Source organism: Sminthopsis crassicaudata, chromosome 4, assembly GCF_048593235.1.
Source record: "Sminthopsis crassicaudata isolate SCR6 chromosome 4, ASM4859323v1, whole genome shotgun sequence".
NCBI lineage: Eukaryota > Metazoa > Chordata > Mammalia > Dasyuromorphia > Dasyuridae > Sminthopsis > Sminthopsis crassicaudata.
In genome coordinates this window covers 311,579,792-311,602,870 of record NC_133620.1, presented here as the reverse complement: position 1 = coordinate 311,602,870, position 23,079 = coordinate 311,579,792, and the positions used below count along the sequence as shown (strand labels likewise).

General features: G+C 34.3%; 1 protein-coding gene across 2 annotated transcripts in view; it reads right to left on the bottom strand.

The window, feature by feature from the left end:
• The window catches only part of GAS7 (growth arrest specific 7), a 270,755-nt gene that overhangs the window by 55,227 nt on the left and 192,449 nt on the right, over positions 1–23,079 (bottom strand). For both annotated transcript variants that reach the window (XM_074312075.1, XM_074312074.1), the window contains exon 4: positions 3,946–4,031. In XM_074312075.1, coding sequence (XP_074168176.1) covers positions 3,946–4,031 — 86 coding nt within the window. The remainder of the gene's footprint in view (positions 1–3,945; positions 4,032–23,079) is intronic.

The window sequence follows — 23,079 nt, the reverse complement described above, 5'->3', positions numbered from 1 at the left end:
AGGGTTGAACACTTAACCATTAGATAAGTCATTTGCTCAGAGATAATAACTGAGTCAATGTTCACTGATGAGATCACTTGGGGAATAGTAATGCTTGTAAGTAAGAGATAGATTATGATCCAGTAAAGAAAATTAACAAGCAGTAGTCAGATAGGTAAAAGGAAACAGTGTCATGGAAGCCAAGGGAGAAGGGAATAGCTAGTAGTAAAGAGGGCAGTCCATATTACTATAATTGCAGAAAGGGAAAGTAAGATTGGGCCAGAGAAAAGATCATTAGGTTTTTCAATTAGTAGAGAACAACTTCAGTTGTGTGATGAGAATCAGAAAGTTGCTAGATTTATGTGCCTCACAGAGTCAATTTAAGATTTCTGAGTTCTTTTGGCTACAACTTGAACAATATAGCAGCCTAATAAGAGAATGTCTACTATAGTATTGGCCTGTAGTGCCTTTAGAGTGTTAGTTAAATGAGCTTAAAGGGGATTGTTATATTTAACATGTATGGGACTACCTGCCATCTAGGGGAGGAGATGGGGGGAAGGAGGGGAAAAGTTGGAACAGAAGGTTTTGCAAAAGTCAGTATTGAAACATTACCCATGTATATGTTTTATAAATAAAAAGCTATAATAAAAAATAAAATTTTTTTAAAAAGCAGACAAAAAAACAAACAAAAAACAAAAACGGGGGGGGGGGATTGTTAGCCAAATTAATAGTTCAATACTTTCCTAGCATCATTATAAGTGGAAAGAGATTATAAATGCTATGATGGTCTGGAAACAAACAAACAAAAGGAATTCTGCTTAGTGAGGATCAGAAGGGGAAAAGGTGACAGAGAAAAGTGGCTTTATGTGGTACTGATATTCCTGAATGGACCAATGACATAAAGGCCTGCAATCCAGAATTGTGAACTACCTTGAATACACAGGACTGATTCTTTGCCAGGTTGTTATAAATGTGCACCCACTCCCCCATACAGATTCTGAATGAATTGGTTGGGAGAGTGTGACTAAGGTCTGTGTTACAAATTTATCTTGCTCTGGACAAGAAAGTAAGACTGGTGATTTTGCACAGCCTTCCCTCACTTAAATACAATTCACTTGCAAGTCACGACATCTTCTCAGTGTCATGGTCCTGTTTGACAATAAAGGACAAACAACAGCAACAACAACAGGATCAGTCCTGCTACTGACTCTCTCAACAGTCATCCTATATAGGCAGTTTTTGTTGTTGTTGTTTAGTCATTTCTATCATGTCTGACTCTTTGTGACCCTTTTGGAATTTTCTTGGGAAAGATGATGGAATGGTTTGCCATTTTCTTCTTTGGCTTATTTTACAGATGAAAAAACTGAGGCAAACAAATGACTTACCAAGAGTCATATAGCTAATAAGTGTGTGAGATTTGATTAAAACCTACACCTAATTTCCCATTACTTCTTCCTGCTGTAGAACAATCTTCATGGATCATGTGTGTGGAGGTGAGGAGAGGAGTTAGAATCTCTACAGGTTAGGGAAGGAGATGCCCCCTCCCCCCAACTTCTTGGAAGATGTTTGTCTCCTACATGGCACCTGTGAGAGGACTACTTTTCAAGTATATTGTAGGGGAGATTCAGGTATAGGTTGGGGTGGGTAATGTTTGAATCTCCTTCCAGCTTTGTACTCCTCTGTTTTGTGATAATTCAAAATCTATTACCCTACAAATATTTCTGAAGATCCTTAGTAATTTTTCAGATCACTAATAGTCTCAAATTATCTGTGCTATTTATCCCTTGGCAACTTGGCATTTCAGTAGAAGTAAAAGTTTAATGTCATCTGCAGATTTGCAGATTTTAGAACACACTCCATTTTCTTGGTCATTTATAAAATCATGCTAAATAAGATTATTCCCTAGGGGACTTCACTGTATATTTTATCTAGAGGACGTCTCAACAGCCATATAATATTTTATCACTATACCCCTAATTAAGGCAATAAACATAATTATTAATTGCACTTGTAATTGGGAGGCGGGTTCAAATCTCTGTTCTGTGCTTACTAGCTGTGTGATCAGTTTTCTTTTTTTTTTTTCTTCAAGATATTATCTTTTTTTTTTAATAGCTTTTTATATACAAAACATATGCATGGGTAATTTTTCAACATTGACCCTTGCAAAAACTTCTGTTTCAACTTTTCCCCTCCTTCCCTCTACCCCTTTCTCTAGATGGCAGGTAGTCTCATATATGTTAAATATGTTAAAGTATATGTTAAATACAATATATGTATACCTATTTATACAGTTATCTTGTTGTATAAGAAATATCAGATTTAGAAAGAAGATAAAAATATCCTGAGAAGAAAAAAAAACAAAAATGCAAGCAAACAATAACAGAAACAGTGGAAATGTTATGTTGTGGTCCATACTAATTTCCCAGTGTTCTTTCTCTGGGTGTAGCTGGTTCTGTTCATTACAGATCAACTGGAACTGATTTGGAGCCTCTCATTGTTGAAGAGAGCCATATCCAACAGAATTAGTGATCAGTTTTCTTATGTGTTAAAATGGGTATAATAACATTTTACTCCCTATCTCACCAAACACAAAGTTCTCAGTAAAGCTTAAAAAGCAAATAGAAATGTCAACTGGTACAATTATGCTTAAGTGCATAACCACAAGACAGCTACTCTACAGTTACAATAATTTATGAAGCACTGACAGTTTGACCACAGTGGCAGAGGGATCCTAAATTTAATTAGAGGTTACTGGGTTACCTAATAAATCTAGGCTTAGACAAAACACAGTTTTCCTTGTTTTTTTTTTTACTCAATATCCAACTACCTGTCCTTTGGTAATTTGTTATGAAACATGCCACTTGCCCAACATGGTAACTCCTGTAAGAATTAAAATGATAATCAAAATAGATCATTTTTTCAAGTCTCAGATAAAATTCCATCTTCTATAGAAAGCCTTTCCTGATTTCCTTTCATTTTCTTTTTGTTCATTTTCTTTCTGTTGATTATCTCAATATTATCCCATGTTATTATTATTATATATTTATTATATAATATAGATTTTATTACATAAGAATATTATATTCTACATTTATATGTTATCTACCACATTGAATTTTGACTTGATCCTTGAGTTCAGGGACTGTCTTACTTTTTGGGGGATATATCTAGTGCTTAGCATGGTGCCTGGTACATAGCAGACACCTGCAAAATGTTTATTGATTGATTAATTAATAAATGCATACTAACTACCAAGTATTAAATTCTATGCATCTCTATGGTGATGCAGTACTAGATCAAATTATACTCTCCATCATTTTCTAAAATATTTCCTTAAAAAAAAGAATTGTGTGCCAAACATAATCTTTTAGACCTCTTCTAATGTCAAATTTATGACCCCAAATGAAACCAATCAAGAAAAGGCATCATGGAACAGTGGAAACAAGATTGGATTTGGAGTCAGGATATAGGATTAAAGTCTAATTCTGCTATTTATTATTTTTTTCCACTTTAGCCAAGTCACTTAGCTTGTCTGGACCTCAATTTATTCATTTAGAAAACAAAGGGGCTAGATTAGATGACCTTAAGTTACCTTACTTTTCCAGATTTAGGAACTTATAAAAATTAATCTTAAAAAGGAAAACAAATCACAAAAGGTTACTTGGGGGGCATATGACAGTGCAGTGTCCTGGACTGCAATGACATGCTCTTCCTGATGGTGATAATAAGGATCTGTGGGCTGATCAGCAGGAGTCTCTGTTTTTACTTTAAAAAAAAAAAAAAAAAAAAAAAAAAAACCCAAAACAAAAAACAAAACAAAACAAAACAAAAAAACACTGGAAGATAGAGTAACTTTGATAAACCCTTACTTAATCAATTGAGACAACTGCCTGAATCCATCAGATTCTGCCCATATCATTCATACCCTACCACCCAAGGCCCAGACTTGAAACCCACATCCCTTACCTGGAAATCACCAATGGGTTTTCGGAGACTCATGTGGACAGGTTCTGACTGATGCACTGGGGTCCCTGATGAGTGGTAGCCGTTCACTGTGAGGGACAGCGACATTAGTCTCTAATTGTACAGCATAACAAGAGGGCACACCCTCCCCATATCCCAAATTCTAGAGAAAGGTGCCAAGATCTTTAGAAAATGGTTAGGACTATTGTCTAGGACCTTCACAGTGCTAAGCTCCACCTTCAATTGAAGGGATAATAGATCCTGTAATGGTTACCTGCCTCCATCCTGAACTATTCTAGTACACCCAACTAGAGTTGCAAAAATGGTTTGCGAGTTTCATTTTATCCTAAAGGAAGGAAAATGGTATGTACTTGCTTAGGAGTGAAAATACTTTGGACATTTATGGCTTTAGAGATAACTTATTCAATGACAACTAAAAGCAACACTTTTTCAATGTCTATTAAATGGTTCCTATAGGTCAAGGGTTCTCCGTCCCCCCACCCCAACAGCTATGTGTTCATTCCCTGAGCTTCACAGGAACCTTGCTACAAAGTCTTGAACCTAGTTCTTTCAATCTGTAGTTTCAGTCCCTGTGATTTTTATAAAACTAGAATTACAGAATCCTAAAGTTGGAAAGGACTACAAAAGCATTTAATGCAACTAATACTTTCAGTGACAAATAGGTATTTAACCTCAGCTTGAGGACATCCAGTGAGGGGGAAACAACTTCCAAAGCATCCCACCCTACATATGGACAACTCTAACTGTTAGGAAGTTTTTTTTCCTATCATAAAGACAACCTGTCTCTTTGCAACTTTTGCCCAGGGCTTTTTGTCCTGCATTCTGGAGTCAAGTGGAGCAAATTTAATCTGTCTTCTTATGTACGTCTTGATTTCTCTTCTCCAACTTAAACACCCATATTCCTTTGACCAATCTTTGGTCACGGCAAATGACCATACAGGCCGCATTCCATTTCTTTGTTCTTCAGTTTATTACTAAAATCTGGCACTCAAAAAAATGAATACAATATTCTTGATTTGGTCTAAAAATTATAACTATGACCTCTCTTGTGCTAGAAACTCTTCACCCAGATTTTTTTCAAATTGTTTATATCTCCTTTGTCAAGTAGTTCTGAAAAAAAAAATTTTTTTTTTTTTTGAGGGTAGAGGGATGGGGAAACCAAGTCCATAAATCTTTGTTATTGTTGTTTAGTCATTTTCAGTTGTGTCCAACTTTTTTTGTGATCCCATTTGGGGTTTTCTTGGCAATGATACTGGAATGGTTTACCAATTCCTTCTCCAGCTCATTTTATAAGTGAGGAAACTGAGGCAACCAGAGTAAAGTGACTTGCCCAGGGTCACTCAGCTAATAAATTTCTGAGGCCAGATTCAAACTCAGGAAGTCTTTCTGATTCCAAGTCTGGTGCTGTATCTACTGGGTCACCTAACTGCCCCATTTATTTCACTAGCTATTTATAGTTCCATGAATAATTCTGTTTTTCTATTCTACTTTGTATAAGGAAATGTTTGGGTTTTTTTGATTCTTGTTAAGGTCAAAATTTAAAAAGTTAAAAAATTTGTTATATTGTTTTAGTTAAATTTAAAAACATTTAAGCCAATGTTTTAGCCAGTAGCGATTTGGGGAGATCATATTATCCATCATAATAGCTATTACTTGGTAGCTTTTTTCCTATCAATGAATCTGATTTGTATGCTATTTTCCTAAGTCACTGATAAGATGAAAAATAGTAAATAAAGAATGGTGGTGACCTTGTAAATGTTTAACACATGACTCTTGAGGTATAAAATGTGCACATGAAAACTTTTAAGTTTAATCTGCCTTATTAACATTTTCTCAATTCTAGACAATCAACAAAACTACAAATCAAGCCCTCATTTGTAGCATTTGCCAACTTCCAAGAAAAAAATACCCTGAAAATTTCACAATTGGTTCCAACTTTTGTTGGCTCCAGCACAACCCTAGTAATGGACTGAACACAGATTTTTTGGGCTTTCCATCAGAAATGACTTTTCATGGAGCCAGTGAGGCAATGATGACATGTATTTTAGTCCAACAATTCAATCACTTCTGAATCTAGCCTTTTCCTTGCCAAGATTTCCACAAAAAATAGATATAGTCAAATGCTTTGCTAAATCGCAATTAACTATGTCAATAGCATCCCCACACCTCTTCAGCCCTCTATTTAATCATCTAGCAACCCTTTCAGGAGAGGAAATGAGGATAGTCTGGCATGAATTATTAATTATTATGGCAATCTGCTGTTTGTGATCACTCTTTCCTTTCCAAGAAGTACACTAGATAGGCTCTTCTTTAATGATATTTTTTGAACCAATTATTAAGTTTCATTTAAGTAAATAGATTTAAAAATTTTCAATCCCTTAATTCACGTAGAATTTTTCCAGAAATTTTGTCAAGTTCATTCACTAATTTATAGAATCCAATCTGCTTTGAAAACCAAGATAGGATTTGTTTTTCTTTCATTTGGCACCTTTCCAACTTCTAATGGTCTTTTAATTGTGGCTGAAAATAGTGCAGCAATCAAATCTCCCAGTTTCCTTTAATATAAAAAATTAAACTCATTTGGGCATAGTGATCTAAACTCATTAAGAACTACTAGCTTCTCTTTTACTAGGCTTCTACTAATCCATTATTGTTTTGTGTTCTCCATTTCAAAGATTTGAGGGCACAAAGATATTATATCTTAACCTCAAAGAGTTTACAATGTATCAGGGGACAGGGGTGGAGAACAAAAGTAAACAAACAAATTTAACAAAGAGAAAAGATTCCAAGATACCACAAAATCTGTGTTAGAAAACATTTTTGCCAGGGGTGCCAGAGTAGACTTTGTGTGTATGTGTGGAGGGGGAGCACAGATTTGAATTAGGCCCTGAAAAAAGGTGAAAAACTCTGGCATTATCATTCTTGTTATTATAATTATTCTTATTAGCAGAGAGGAAGGAAGATGATAGGATGACAAAAAGAAAGATTATTCCAGGCATGAGAAATGATGACCAAATATTTGGAGACAATAAAGAGGATGAGAAAAATGAGTGGAAAGGCATCTGGTTAGGGTATGATATGACATAAGGGAAAGGAATAATATCTGATAAGTCTAGATAAGTTTAGAGATAGATTGTATGCGAGGGGGATTTGGGAGACCTTATATACCAGTCAGAAGCCTCTACTTTTTTTCTCAGGCAATAGAAAGTTACTATGAATTTTTGAGTGGTTAAGAGACAGGATCAAGGTACCATATTTAGAATATTACTCAGGCAGTACTGTGGAGAATGAATTGGAAAGCGGATAAACTGAAAGCAAGGATAATCACTCATTTAGTCACTTACAAGGTTATGACAGCACAGAAAATAAGAGAGTACTTGAATAAGTATTGCTTGCCACTCACATAGAGAAGGTCTATATACGAGAGTTGCTGGGAAGGTAGAAAAGAGCTGGCAATTAAATTGTTAACTTTGTTTGTTTAGTTATTAGCTTTCCTGGCAGTACTTAGTATGCTGTGCACACTGAAATTGCTGGACTCTTCCCAGCTTAGATATTAAATTTAATTTGGTTTTCTTCTGGGTTATACTTTAGGAAAAAACATTGGTAAAATAGAGAGCACCCAGAAAGATCATACATTTAAAGCCAAAGATCAGTTAGTCCAATCTCTCATTTTCCAGAAGAGACCCAGAGGTCACATAATTCATGAAGAAAGATGGATCCTCTGACTCCAAACCCATCTTTTTTACTGTATAGGTACCCTAGTATTCAGGCTTCTAGATAATTAAGACTATGTCAAAAGCAGATCAGTCAGAGGAACTGGAAATGCTTAGCCTACAGAAAACTTGGCAGAAGGAAAGAAGGCACAATAGTGGTTTTTAATTATGTGAAAAGCTATCGTATTGAAGAGAGTTAAAACTTTTCATTTGATCCCAGAGGACAGAAATAGAAGCAATGAGAAGAAGCTTCAAAGAAGCATATTTAGGCTTGTTGTCAGACAAATTTCCTAATAATTAGTAGTATCTAAAAGGGGAATAAAAGTGCTCTCGGGAGATAAACAGAACTCACTACAGGTCATAAGCAATCAATGACCACTTGTTGGACATATTATTGAGGAGTTTCTTGTTTCAGTATTACCTAAACTTTTAAGTCCCATCTTCCAAATCTGAGATTCTGTTGGATGCTGATGAGTTAACTATCTTTATCTCTGGGCTTCCAGGAGCTCAGCAATTCACTTCCTGAAAAGTTATATTTTATTCCTTTTTTTTTTTTTTTTTGAAGGAAATCAAGGTATATGACTTGCCTAGGGTCACACAGCTAATAAGTGTTAAGTATCTGAAATCACATTTGAATTCAGATACTTTTGATTTCAAAGCCTGAACTCCATCTACTGCACCATCAATATTTGATCCCTTAAACTACTTACTTATTATGCCTCATTGTAGGTCTGATCTCTTGCCATAACCTTGATAATTATTATTTTTCAAAACATCATAGGCCATCTGTACATTTTAAGATGAAGAAATTGAAGCTTAGGAAGGTTGTAACTAATTAAAGAATACAGAAGTGTAAGCAGAAAGGTTCAAATCCTTCCATTCTACCCGGGCCTTTATTGAATAAGTATTATTGAATAATACTTGTCTTTTTATTTTATTTTATTTTTTTATGGCAATCAGATTTATAAGTGAATTACAAATTCCTTCTCCATCTCATTTTGCAAATGAGGAAATTGAAGCAATCAGGGTTAAGTGACTTGTCCAGGACCACATGGCTGAATTTAATTCCTGGTTCTAGTGCTACTACTCTATCTACCCTATCTAGCTTCCTCTCACTGACAGACTTCATTTCTTAGTATTATCCCTGAATCTCACTGACTAATAGGATTTGTTACCTCTTTTCTTTTGGGGGGCATATGAGAAGCAGATGGGGGGAGGAATAGACCTCTGTCTCTTGTCAGCAGCAAAGTAAAATAGTGAATAAGATAAGGGATTTGGAATTAATAAAACTGAGTTCAAATGTAGTCTGGAGCACTCTCCATTTTGGTAACTCTGGAGAAGCCACCTATTTCTACCTTATTTTCCTCATTTGTAAGGAAGATTATGTGAGTTTGCAAAAAAAAAAAAATTGCTAATAAGGAGTTGAGACACAATTAGAATTCAGGTCTTCTTGACTCCAAATTCAGCACCTTTTTTACTACATCTAATTGTTAGGATCAGGGTCTTATCCACTGTCCCTCCTAAAAGGGCATCTACAGTGGTTCTGATCTCTGTCTTGCTACTGGAGTCAGATAGCTCCAGAGGAGAAAGTAGGGCAGGTGACCTTGCATCTCCTTCCCTCTCTTCAATCCAATCTATTTGCATATCATAACATCACCTCTCTGATGTCATGATTCTTTTCCAGATCTAAGGACAAACAGCAACTTCTGTAAGTAATTGTAGGTGTTTCTCCACTGGAATAGACCAGTAGACTCTCTTCTCTTCTCTTTGTTCTTTCCCTTTCCTCTGTCCACATAGGGTATCATGCCCTTACCTGCCAGTGTTCTGACCAAAGAAATGTAAATTTTGTCACTGAAGCTTCACAAGATATCTTAGGATTTATAAGCTAAGACAAAGTCTTAAGCCTAAACCACTCAGGCTCTCATTGACTGGCCAACAATAGGTACCAGGCCAAGATCCCAATTGGTCATTCTTTGGGCCCTGATTTGCTCAAAGTGAAAATAATAGCAATTATTTCTCTTTTAGCCAAAAACTATTAGTGTCCTCCCTTCTCAGATGGATTTTTCTTAAACTAAATAAAAGAAGCCATTCTCTGACTCATTTAAAAAAGCCAACCAGAGTTATCTCCAGTTGTCCTGCTCTATATTTTGCCACTGGAACCAGAAGGCTTGAGAGAAGAACATGAGACTGCTGACTTGGCACAGCCCTCCATCACTAAATCTCATTCACTTGCATGTCATGATGTCATCATCCTTTCTGAAAATGAAGGGCAACCAACTGCACTATCTAGCTGCCCAGGTACTTACAATTGCAGATGCCTAAGGCTCTGGTCTAACTCTGGCTTCCCTTGGAGAGTGATACTCTCCAGGGTAACATGTTGTCTCCTATCCACATCAGAAGAAATACTACAAAGAGAAAATAATTTTCTGTTCAACCCTTTGTCACAATGTAATAGCATTTATTGCATTGGTACCTATTCTATTCTTTCTGTATCAAAATCTAATAAACATATTCATGAAAATTAGCAGGAAAGATTTTTGGTGCACCAGATTAAATCAGTTTTCACTTACAATAATCCTGAATGAACATTCTTTGCTCTCTAATGGGAAAATCTGACCCATTTTTCTAGAGCCATTGGAAAATGGGGTTTGAGGGTATAGGAAAAAATCAGGGCTCATTTACAAGTTTAAAAAAGTAACTTAGACTTGGCAGAGAAAGATTGATCAGAGAAAAATACAAAAAGCTCAATTCATTTATTTCTCAAAGATGAGTTGTACAAAGATTTGTTCAATAAATACAACATTAAAAAAAAAAAAAAGGCGGTGTCTGCATTGTGGTCATTAAGGGAGACAAAAAAAGAAAGCAGACCTTACAGCTTTTCATCATCCTGCACTTATCAAAGCAATTGCTTATTTTCAGAACCCTCTCTCTCACATAAACACCAAAATTATTTGCTGAAAACTTAAATTTGTATAATTTCTTAGTTTTGGAAAAAAGGAAGAAAAAATAAAATTCTGAAGAAAAAACCCAAGCAAAGAAAAATAATAATCAATATTGGTGTGGCCTCTACAAAATGTTATACCCTTTGGTCTTTATAACAATCCTGTTAGGAAAGTGCTATTATTATTTTACAAGATTAAGATTATAAATTAAAACTGGAAATGTTCCCAGAGAAAAATCCATTTAGTAAATGAGAAGAGAAACTCAAAAGTTAAATTAACCTAACTACTAAATGCTTGAGGTAACATCTAAACTCAGGTCTGCTTCTCTGCCTCTAGGAAGTGAGGAATTATACTTTATAGGTAAAGTGCTTTCAGATTGAAACAGAATCCAAACAGTTAATTTTAAAGATGAGATAGGGATTCCAGATACACATCTTGCCTAGGTCAAGAGAAGAAATCCAGGGCAAAGAAAATGGAGGTAAAGGACAAAAACATTGACTGGAAAGCTGCTATAAACATTTTTGCACATATGGTTCCTTTTCCCTTCTTTGTGATTTCCTTGGCATACCTAGTAGTGGCTCTGTTGGGTCAAAGGATATGCATAGCTTGATGGCCCTTTAGGCATAGTTCCAGATTGCTCTCCAGAATAGTTGAATCATTTCACTCCATATCCCCTTCACTTTAACCTTTCTCTAGGACCACAGCCATGAGGTAAAGAGATCACCCTCTTTACTTCCCCTCACTTTAGTAATGTGGTAACTCTGGAGCTCTAGTTTTCTCATTATTCCACTCTTCTATTCAAAGTTCACCCAGTTAGTAGCTGTATTAAAAAGACTGGGAAGTGGGAAAGAGGATGTAAAACTCTCTGTATTCTGAGGTAGGGGTAATGTTTCATTTTCCACGCTGTTTAGTCTGGAATAATTTCCACACTGTTTAGTCTGGAATAATTTTACCTACCTTCCTCCCCTCCCCCCTCAGAGTAGGACTTTATTATTCTCCACTGCAAAACTACTCATTCTTTGACCTCTTTTTCATTTCTACTGGGGCTCTTTTTTGCCTCTTTAATTCCATTTATTGTACACTTAATTATTTTCTGAGCACCTAAACCCATCCCAAGAATTGCTGCCATCACCAATATCCCCACTTTCTCTGGCTAAACTATCAAAAGCAATTACTGAGAATGTAAGCTTGGGTAATCTATCTATCTCTGCTTTTCCCTTTTATAGAATGAATTATTTAAGGGAAGACCCAGGACAAGATGAAACAAGATGGCAAGATGTAGGGGTGAGATTTTTTTGGAATCTGAGGATTGGGTTTAAAAGCAGACTTTGATACTTAGAAATCATATGGTGAGACTAGGCTTATATTTAAAAAAAACTCAAAGAAAGGGAAAGGTATTCAAATGTGAAAAAACATTTATAGAAACTCTTTTTTATGGTAGCTAAAAATATGGGATGAAATGGGGTATTCTATTGAAGAAGGTCTGAAACTGTGGTTTATGAATGCAATGTATATTATCGTCATAAAAATGATGAAATAAAGGGACAATTTCAGACAACTTGACAGACAATTGTGAATTAATGCATAGGGAAATGAGTAGAACAAGAAGAACAATGTACATAATAACAACATTATAGAGAAAAATAACTGAAAAAATTTGAGAACTTTGATCAATAACAGACCACATGTCCAAAGGGAAAAAAAAAAAGAGAAAATACATTATTCAACTCTTGAAAAAATTTCAATGAGTTTTATACAAATCTGGCTCTAGGTACTAGACTATAATATATACTATATATACTAGACTATATTATAGGTACTCTATAATCCTGGACAAATTACTTAACTTTTCTCCATTATAAAATAGGTACAAAGTGCTTTACAAAGATTAAAGTGCTAAATAAATGCTAACTATTATCATTATGCAATAGATAATAATATTTGTATTGCCAATTCACAAGTTATTGTAAGGAAAAGGATTTGTAATTCTTAATGTACTATGTAAGTAATAACACTGTTACTGTTTCAGCTAGATACACAATTGAATTTGAGGATTTTTAAAGGTGCGATAAAGGCATCCTCATAAATATATCTAATTTGAGAAAACTCAGCCATGATCAGAGTTGCCCCCTTTGTACTTTGATCTTGAATGTTTAGCACTCAGCTTAATCATATTCCTCTTTTCCTTCTCCAAGAATTGGTGTTAAGTTTTTCCATAGTGGAGATCTGCCTGGAAGTGGGCCTCAGGTAGTGCCAGGAGATAGAAGTGTTCTTAATATCTATCAGTCAATCAACAGTCAATAATTATTTATTAAACTTTGATTATCTTTTAGGAATTGCGTATATGAAGCTTCTACCACAATTTCTCATCTACATAGATAGGTACATCCAAAATGAGTATTCATGCAGTTTAACTGAAAAATCTTTATATAGTATATTACAGAGAGGGGATGCAAAGGAGTATGGGAAGCAGGAGAAAGGTGTCTACTGGCTGTTAGATCAAACTGGGTGACATGTCTGTGCAGGATGTTCTGGTTGAAGAGAAGGGAGGAGGCAGCTTTCATCTCCTCTCCTCTGAAATCAGTAATAGGCATTCCCTAAGAAAAGAAGAGAATAAATGTGTAGAATTCTCTATTTGGGGCTCATCAATGAGTACAAAATGTTTCCTGAAGCTAAAGATGACAGAATATTTCACTATCATATTCATACATAAATAACGATCCCATCTCTCCTTTACTCCCTGCCCCTTTTCCCCTTTACTTAATTATAAAAACACCTGAGAATTGACATAGCACGAGATTCCAACACATCTCTATAGTGTAGACATAAACACTCCTACCTGTCCAAGTAGTGATGTAGACAGAATTGTTTTTAGTGTCTGTGAGGACACTGGAGGTTCTCTCTATTTAGTCTCCTCTTGACATCTGGGGCTTAAAGCTTTTTCCTATGACAATGCACTCAGAAATGTAGCAACTTTTTCATTTCCCACACCTCTGTTCAGTCACCAATATTTTCCACAGGAACAATGAAAACTACTTTATTGCAAGCATGAAAATTTATCAGGGTACAAATTATGTACAAGGAACAAAAAGTACAAATTTAAGTTTCACCCAGCTCAAAGAGTAGTTTACCTTAGAGATCTTTCTGTACTGGATGCCTCAGTCCAGTTACTCAAGTCCAGCCTGTTCCTGGCTCATGTTTCTTCCTTTCTATCTTAAGTTTGTACAGACAGTCCCAAAATCAAAAGTGGGGTTTGTTCCCAAAGTTTGTAGGGGAGTTATAGGTGACATGGCAACATTTTTCACATATAAATAATATTATAAATGAGGATCAAGTTATTAGGTCCAAACCTAAGTCATTTTACTCACAATATACCAATATCTGTAAAAGATTGTATGGAATAGATAAGTTCATATTTCTCTAGTACTTGATACTTTATAATCTAATTAGATACATACGTAGTACAAGTATTATTTACTTGTTTTACAGAAAAGTAGAGAAAGCTAAATGATTTAGAAAGTCCAAGGAAATAAACATCAGAACTAGACTTCAGAGTCTGATCTGAATCCAAGCATTTCTTATCTGAATCTACTTCTTTCCATGATACCATGTTGTCTACTTTGTGTATGTATGTGTGTAAATGTGAGATACATTTCAAATACATATGTGTATATATATATGAGATAAAATATTTCAAATATATGTTAGTTTAAGTTGTAGCCAAGACATTTTTTAACTAGTTGATCATTCCTAAATTCATGCCTTCATCCCTTAGCTGTGAAATGAGAATATTATTGAATTATATATCTTATAGAGTTGTTATAAGGAAAGCTATTAATAATCCTAAAAGTATCATATAAATGTAAATTTTCATTATTATTATACCTAAGTACTTCTTAAATAAGTAAAATCTTTCTGAATTCCAACTTAGGTCCTGAGGAATATAACCATTTTGCCAGCTAGATGGTGCAGTTGACAAGAGTGCTGGGTCTGGAGTCAAGAAGACCTGAAGTCAAATGCAGCCTCACTCACTATACTATCTATTCTCCTAAGTAAGTTATTTAACTTCTGTCTGCCTCAGTTTTTTCAACTGAAAAATGAGGATAATAATAGCACCTATTTTTGAGGGCTGTTTTGAAGATCAAATTAGATAATATTTAACAAAAAATTTTGCACCACACATAGTAAGCATTTAATAAATACATCTTCCTTTCTTCCTACCTTCCTTCACTCCCTTCTTCTATCCTTTGTTCTTTCCCTTTCCTACAAACACTTAATACACAAATTAAGTCACCTAAATATAAGATTTTATATTTGTGTACTTATTAGTTTCTAGCCTCTTCAACAGTTTTTAAGGTCTTATGCGATATAGTCTATCAGTTGGGAAGAAGCTAGGTAGAACAGTGGATAAAATACTAGACTTAAAATGATGAAGAATTTAGTACAAATCCAGATTTAGGATATGACTGGCAAATCATTTAAGATCTATTTACTGTAAGTCCCACATTTGATAAATGGGGGAAATAATAGCATGTACCTCCTAGCATTGTTGTGAGTATAAAATAAGATAATAATTGTAAAAACATTGCATAAACTTTAAAACACCATATAAATTTTAGTTACCACATCAATTTTTTTTTCCTTAAAGACAAAGTAGAACATTCATACTGAACTTCTCTGCACAAGAAAAAAGAAAAAGAAAAAACTGCACAAGCTTGAGGTATATTCTTATCCAAATTCTCTAGTTTCTGAAAGATAAGCCTCTCCTTATCCACTATTTACTGTTAATTCATTCTTTTTTTCTTTACTGCAAACACTAGGGATCACTTGTTATGCTTCAGTTTCCCTGAATTGTTCTGCCTCAGTTTCCCTGATGGCAACCTCCCTTCCTGGCCATTAGGACTGAGACAATTAGGGCTTGGAGCCCTGACCAGTGCCATTCCAAAGAGTCAAAAAAATCCGGATGGCTTATCTCAGATGCTTGGGTATCTTTTGCCTCAGATTTAGGGTCTCCTAGCTTCTTCCCAACTTATTAGAATTTATGATCCTTCCAACCTATCAGAACTGAAATTATGGTCCTTTCCTGGAACTTCCTGCTAATCAGGGCTCTACTCTCCTCCCTCCCACCCCTCACCCCCGCCTTTGTTTCCCTGATCACTGAAGCCCTCTAAGAATCTCTGGAATCCTTTGCTCAATGTTGGAAGGTTTGAGACAAAAGTGCCATCCACCTGGCTGGCTGAAATGGCTTAGCCAGTCAAATTCTCCCTCTAATAAAATATTTTTTAAAACCCCTCTAATCTCTATCTTGCCTCAGTTTCTCCAACATTACATAGTATGTAAGATTTATGCCTTGTGAAACAGATTTTAAAAGCTTCAAGAACACAGAAATTCTGCACTTGGAAATATAGTTATGAAATCCATAAATGACATATGATTATACCCCCAATTATAAAACAGAAATTCTCTACCAATAGGATTAGGGATTGGAATTCTAAGCATTGCAAAAGGAAAGGCTACTTTTTTCAGAGTAACTACAAGAGTTGTACCACAACCTCATACCCAGAACAACTGACTGCAAGGAATTGCAAGGACAGAATAAACACAGGCTTTTTTTTTTTTTTTTTTTTTTTTTGAGAAATAAGGTAAGACTATGCAGATAAAATATGTATCAAAATAAAAAGATATGATCATGAACTGGTACCTGTAACATGCCTCAGGTAAGTGAGGGATTTGGATGTAAGGATATAGTCAGTTCCTCGTGTCTGTTTTTCCTTAGCACTCCTGCCACCTCAAATAATTAATATGATTTAAAAAACACACACACAGAGACACACACACAAAAGCAAAAAGAAAACACAGTTTTGTATAATCTAGTTGTCCCTTTAGTTTTCATTTCTAGTGGTCCCCTTGAAGGGTTTGGTTTGAGGAAGGAATTGCAAAAGACCCTGCCTCACAGTTGGCAATAGTGCTGCACGTATATAGTCACACTTCCCTCTCTTTTTAAAAATCCTTACATCTTCTCTTTTTTTCCCCCTCTCCTGAGATTTTCCAAAAATATTTATTTTATGGGTGAAAACTTAACCTCCACTACTAATCTTAAGTTAGTTTTGTCTCTTCTTTTGGTGGGAAGGAGTGCAATTCCTAGAATCTTTGTGAACAATCTTAAGTTTTACTAGAGCACTGTCAACATTAATAATTGTGCCTCTTATATGGATGTTTCTGCTCCTTAAGACTCAAAACTCTTCTTAACTCTCCAAAATATCCAGAGACATTTTGTTTACCCAACAAAAAGTATTTCTTAACACAGATAAACCTTGTGTTAGCCCATGCTGGACTTTGAGTCAAGAGAATTAGATTCCTTAATAACTATATGGTATTTTCTGAGACTCAGTTTCCCTATATGTAAAATGTACATAATATGTGTATTACTTCACAAAAAATGGAAGCTAAAAATATTATTGTATAGTCAAAGGTAAAACTGGAATCTTTATTCAGATTTCCTGAATCCATAAATTAATCTTAATTCAGGATATCTGGTTAAAGATTCCAGTTTTACTTTTCTTCTATAACTATATTATTTATATTTAAAGCATTTAATTAATGTGCTTTCATTTGATGCCCATGACAACTGACAGATAGGTATCCCCTTCTACAGTTGAGAAAGCTGAGGCAAAGAGAAAACAGGTGACTTGTCTAGTAAATGTCTAAAACTCTGGTCTTCCTTATTCCAGCTCCAAATTTTATGCACTGAATTACCTAGCTAATTCTCTTTAATGTCGCAAACATTAAATTCACAAATTAATCTATCAGCATTATTTAACTACATAATAACTTCTAATAGTGTTTTGCTGGGTTGGCAGCTCAGAAAGAATCATTTTAATGCATTATTTTACAACTCAAACTATCCTGTATACTGTCTTTTCATGGAATAGTTTGGTTCTGAGTAATAATGTCTTCTCAGGCAGTCCACTTGAAAAAGGCCTGAGTCTGTTTAAAATTCTATGAGAGTAGTTACTCTAAATCAGTTATTCTAACTGAAAAGTTTTTCATTTTGAATGTGACAAACTATAACATATTAAAATGATGTGGACAAAAGACTATGATTATGAGACAAAGACAATTTATCTAATTATAGGAAGATGAGAATTAGGTTACTAATCATAAGCATCATTGTTCTCAGAGAGCATATAGACTATGAACCTAGAATGATAAAGAAGAGGGGAGGATGACAAGACAGATTTCAGAACCGCATCATTTAATTTTGAAGCTAGAAGTGATGGACAATATAGTTATTGCTGAGGTCTAAATCTTGTGAGAAGTATAGCTTAACAGAAGATAATCAGAGAAATCCTTCAGCAGATAAGTAGATTTGGAAGAGATGTCATGGCTAGTAAGGTGTTCACCAAGTCTAGTGTGCTTCATTCAGCTTAGCATTAAAACCATTTGCCATGTTCATTAAGATATTTTTTTGAATTATTCCTAAAATAGAGAATTTATGATTTCAGAGTTATAAGTGATCCCAACTACGTCGATGTTCCTTCTTCATTTTCTCCTTGGCATACAGGTTTTAAATGTATTTGGTGGGAGAATAAGACCCAGCTCTATGTGTCATTGTACTGTAATTATTACATTATGATTTGAAGAGCATCTTTTGTGCTATTATTTCTTTTGTCTTATAGTTAAGGAAATGTTTATATTTAAGATCTAAATGTGACATCAATGAGTAGGAGAGGCATATCCTCAAACAAAGTTACCCCTAGGAGAGAGTTTAAGTGTGATCTTTAGTAGACTTTCTCTGATAATCTCAACTGACCAGTTTGAACAAGATGGATTGAATGAGACAGCCCTAAGAATATTCATTCTTTTGTAATTAAAAAAAATCATACTCAGAATTTAATAAATAAGCTTTTCCAGAAATGTAAGGAAAAATGTATATGGAACCATGAATCTCTATCAGGTAGAAGCTATTTGTCTTTTATACTACTTAATAAATTCAACATGTAACTTTCAAAACAGTCCTGTGATTCTTTGTGTTTTTTTTTGAGGGGGGCACAGGGGAAAAGGAATACTATCCCTATTCTGCCTCTCATCTTCTCCATCAACTCAAATTTAAAAAGGAAGAAGAAAAAAATTTTCATCACTGATGTTAACCAGAAGAAAAAAGGTAGTGTGGGAAACAAAGCTTTGATTCTGATACAATGTATCTGAGAAAAGGATTTGGGTTTTGTGTAAAGGCTTAATATACAGAAATGATAGGCTCTCCTTTTGCATCACCAAAGGGCCCTTTAAGTATTAATCTTGAGTCTTAAAAATCTAATCCTTTTTTGTAACAAAATTATATAGTCAAAGCAAAAATACATTTCTCCACTCCATCATTTCTCTATCCAAAGTTGCAAAATGCTCATCACCATCAGTTCTCTGAAATCATAGTTGGCCATTGTCTTTTTTCTACTCAGCTCATTGCTATTGGTTCTTACAAGTCTTCCTAGATTTCTTAGAAACTTGCCTTTCCTAATTTTTTATAGTGTAATATATTCTATTACATTCATATACCATATTTTGTTCAGCCATTCCTTAACTGATAGAAACCCACTTAGTTTATAATATTTTTATTAATTTATTTTTTATTGAAACTTTTTATTTTCAAAACATATGCAAGGATAATTTTTTTTACCATTAACCCTTGCAAAATCTTGAGTTTCAATTTCCTCCTTCCCTCTACCTTCTTTCTTAAATGGCAAGTAATCCAATATATGTTAGTTTATAATCTTTTGTTACTATCAAAAAAAAAAAAAGCAGTGTGACTTGAAAAATTGTTTTCAAAACATTGTTTTGAAGCTTGTATTTTTTCCTTTAAAAACTTCCTCTGAGGAGCAGCTAGTTAGTGCAGTGGATAGAACACACCTTAAAGTCAAGAGGACCTGAGTTTAAAACTGGCTTTAAACATTTATTAATTCCTAGCTGTACAAGTCTTTTAACCCTAGTTGCCTCAGCAAAACAAAAACAAAAAGCAGAAAAACTTCCTTTGACTAATTTTGTCAAATTTTAGAATGAGTAGGCATCCATAATCTTTGTGTGAGGCTATCCTATGTAGATAAATCCAATTGATACAATGCCTGCAACTGAATTATCTACTGTGGTTTTTCTTTTGGTGGTTGGACTGGGAAATGAAAACATGAGAGCTCAGTTGGAATAAGAAAGATGTGAAAGAGATTTTTAAAAAATTTTCATTTTTTAATTTTAAGAAATAAGAAACACTGATAGCAAAAGTTTTATAAGCATGTAATAATATGTTATATGTCTGTAAAAGAAAGGATAAGGAACTGTGTACTAGGAAGTGATATGTCAGAAAGCATACCAGCCAGAAAGTCAGGTGTCTTGAGTTCTAGTCTTTTTTAGTACCAAGTCCTATAGCTTTGAGAAGCCCTTTTTTCCCCTTCCTTGGCCTTTCTTCACCTGCATAATGAGGTAACTGACAAAATACTTTCTCTTTCAGATCTTTTATTTAAGCTCTAAATTCTAATAATCCACTAAAAAAAAAATCAGTTTAAATTTAGCTGGGCCACACACTATCATGAAGCTAGAAAACAAAATTAAAACAGAATGCCTTTGTTTTCTTTCTGTTCCTTTGCTTCTGTGAAGCTTTCCCAAATGTGGTTTAGCCATGTAAGTCTGTGGCTTCCTTTTAATTTTCTCTTGACCTGCTTTTCTTCTGTCCTTTCCTGAAGCTCCATGTATTAGGTTCTGAACTTTTAATTTTACTTTGAAAAAAAGAAAAGCTTCTTGAAAGACTATTATCTTACTAATTAAAGGGCTTGGAGTAAGGGAAACACTAGAAGGGAAGGTTTCCAGTTAAGAAGAATCCACCCCAAACCACACACTTCCCTATAAAAACAATCAAATTCAACTATACTATTTTCTTTGTGATATGAACATGCCATTAGAAAATGAAGGTGGGATAGCTAGATGGCACAGGGGAGAGAGCACTGGCAGGAGTCAGGAGTACTTGAGTTCAAATTCATCCTCAGACACTAAGATACTAGGCAACTGTGTGATCCTGGACAAGTTGTTTAAAATCAATTGTCTAACAAAAAGAAAGAAAAAAATTAAGGTAAATATGCTAATTTGTTTAAAGGGAGGGCTTTGGTTTAATGACAGAAGTAGATTTGTTAGTGGGTAGTAATAGAGAAATATAACAAGGGGATAGCTCCTTGCAAGAAAAAGATATTAGTTTTCAGGGTTAAAAATCAAAGATATTAGAATATGGGGTAGAAAAGCTTCACATATAAAATAGACATTTCCTATTCAAGTTTAGAGGTTTAAATAGATCAATGAAATAGGAAGAAGATAGGGAGAAAATTCCTTGTTTTCCAGGATTTGAAGACTCCATTCTTATTTTTGTACCTACATACTTTGGTACTGAAGATTCCCAAAGAAATATGGGAGGTAAAACTGTTTAAATTGGAATGAATGACTTGAAGATGAGAAAGAAAGGCTTAATAAAGACAAGGTGATACAGTGGAGAGCAGATAGAGTACTTTATCTGGAATAAGAAAGACCCTGGTTCAATTCTGGCCTTAGATAATCTATTAACTGAGCAAGTCAGTTATCCTTTGTTTGCCTCACATTTCAACAATAAAATTGGAATCTTAATAGCACCTATCTTGCAAGTTTGTTATGAGGATTAAATGAGATAATATTTGTAAAAAGCTTTGCAGACTTTTGAGTACTATATAAATGACAGCTACTAGTATCTCCTTTTTGGAGATGATAAATGACATCAAAGATAAGACCCTCAAAAAAGAGGATTCTGTAGATCTTATGCTAATGATTATTATATTAGCTGAAAGTCTATATTTCAATTAAAGAAAGCATAATACTACTACAGACATTCCAGGTATCAAAAGTGGAAATACAAAAAGTGGATTCCATCAAAGAATCAGGCAAGGAAGACAATGATTCAACCCACTAAACAGAGGGGCAGCAGCTGAGAAAAACTCATATATATGGTTATTCATATAGGCACAAGTTCTTGTTGGAAGTAACCTAGAAATATTATGAAAATCTAAGCAAAAAGAAAAGATATAGACCTTAGGGATCTAGTGGTATTTTCATCACTGTTGTTAACTAGAAAAAAAAAAGGTAATAATGTGAAACAAAGCTTTGGTTCAGATACATTATATTTGAGAAAATGATTTGGATTTTGAATAAGCACTTAAAATACAGGAATGATGGGCTCTCTTTCAAACATTAGTTTGTATCACCAAAGGGCCCTTTAAGTATTATTCTTGTGTCTTAAAACTCTAATCAAAAAATTTTAACAAGAACAGAAGGAAATTTGAATGAAGTATTTGTATACATACAAATATTAACATCTACATTTTGTATCTACACACATATACACAAAACAACATTCTAGGTAGCATGAATGTAATAATAATGTAGGAAAATTTATAGCACAAATATGGGCATATTATTAAGCAATTAAAACACATAGCCTCAAATTCATAAATGCATAACGAGATGAACTAGAAGGAAGTCTCAAACAAAAAGGTAAAATTAAACATCATAGGTTATGATTCAAGAATAAATCCTTTATATTAAAGGAAGATATAAAGAATAGCATTGATTATGAAGAAGGAGTAGATCTATCAAGAGTGGGAGGTTATCATAGAAAACATTTGGGTGAAGATTAAGAGGCAGAAATAAAAGTCATATCATTAAAGTATACTACAAACAACCTGACCAAAAATAGGAAATACATGAAAAAAGAGACAAGTCTGTCATGAAGACATGATACAGCAATGATTCCAAATATCTGCTAGTGCTCTCTCTTGCAAAAGTAGAGAACTTTCTTTTTAGAACTAATTTTCACCAACAAAGAATAACTATATACTAAGGTAGAAATGATTGGAAATTTAGGAGATAGTGGCCACTCCATTTTAGTATTTGTATTGAAGAAGAAGAAAGTTAAATGTTGCCTTAAATGCATTCCAGATATTAAGGGAGAAGCAAGGTAACATATTGTGGACAAAATTTTATAGGGGAAACTGGATTAGGAAAAATGGGAAGCTTTCAAAAAATGAAATTCTGAAGACACAGAAAAAAAATGGTAGAGGAGGAAATTACTTTAAAAGATCAACATGAATACATAGACAACTGGTCATCCAGATTAGATTTTCAAAAGTCATTTACATAAAATAGAAGCTAAAGTAGGAAATGGAAGATGAATAATAGCCAGACAGTCTTGTAAGAAAAGAGTTAGTAAACCTAATGTTGGCAAGAGAAGATAAGGATAAATAAAAAGGTGTGGAGGGTTTTTTAAATTTTTAAGTAAATCAATATTGAGGGCAACTAGGAGAGAGAAAGTACAGCTCCTTGAAGCTTGTTTTACTTTTCTGGTTTCTCGGTTAAGGAGAACAAATTTTAGACTTATGAGAGGCTAATGCAATGTCAAAATA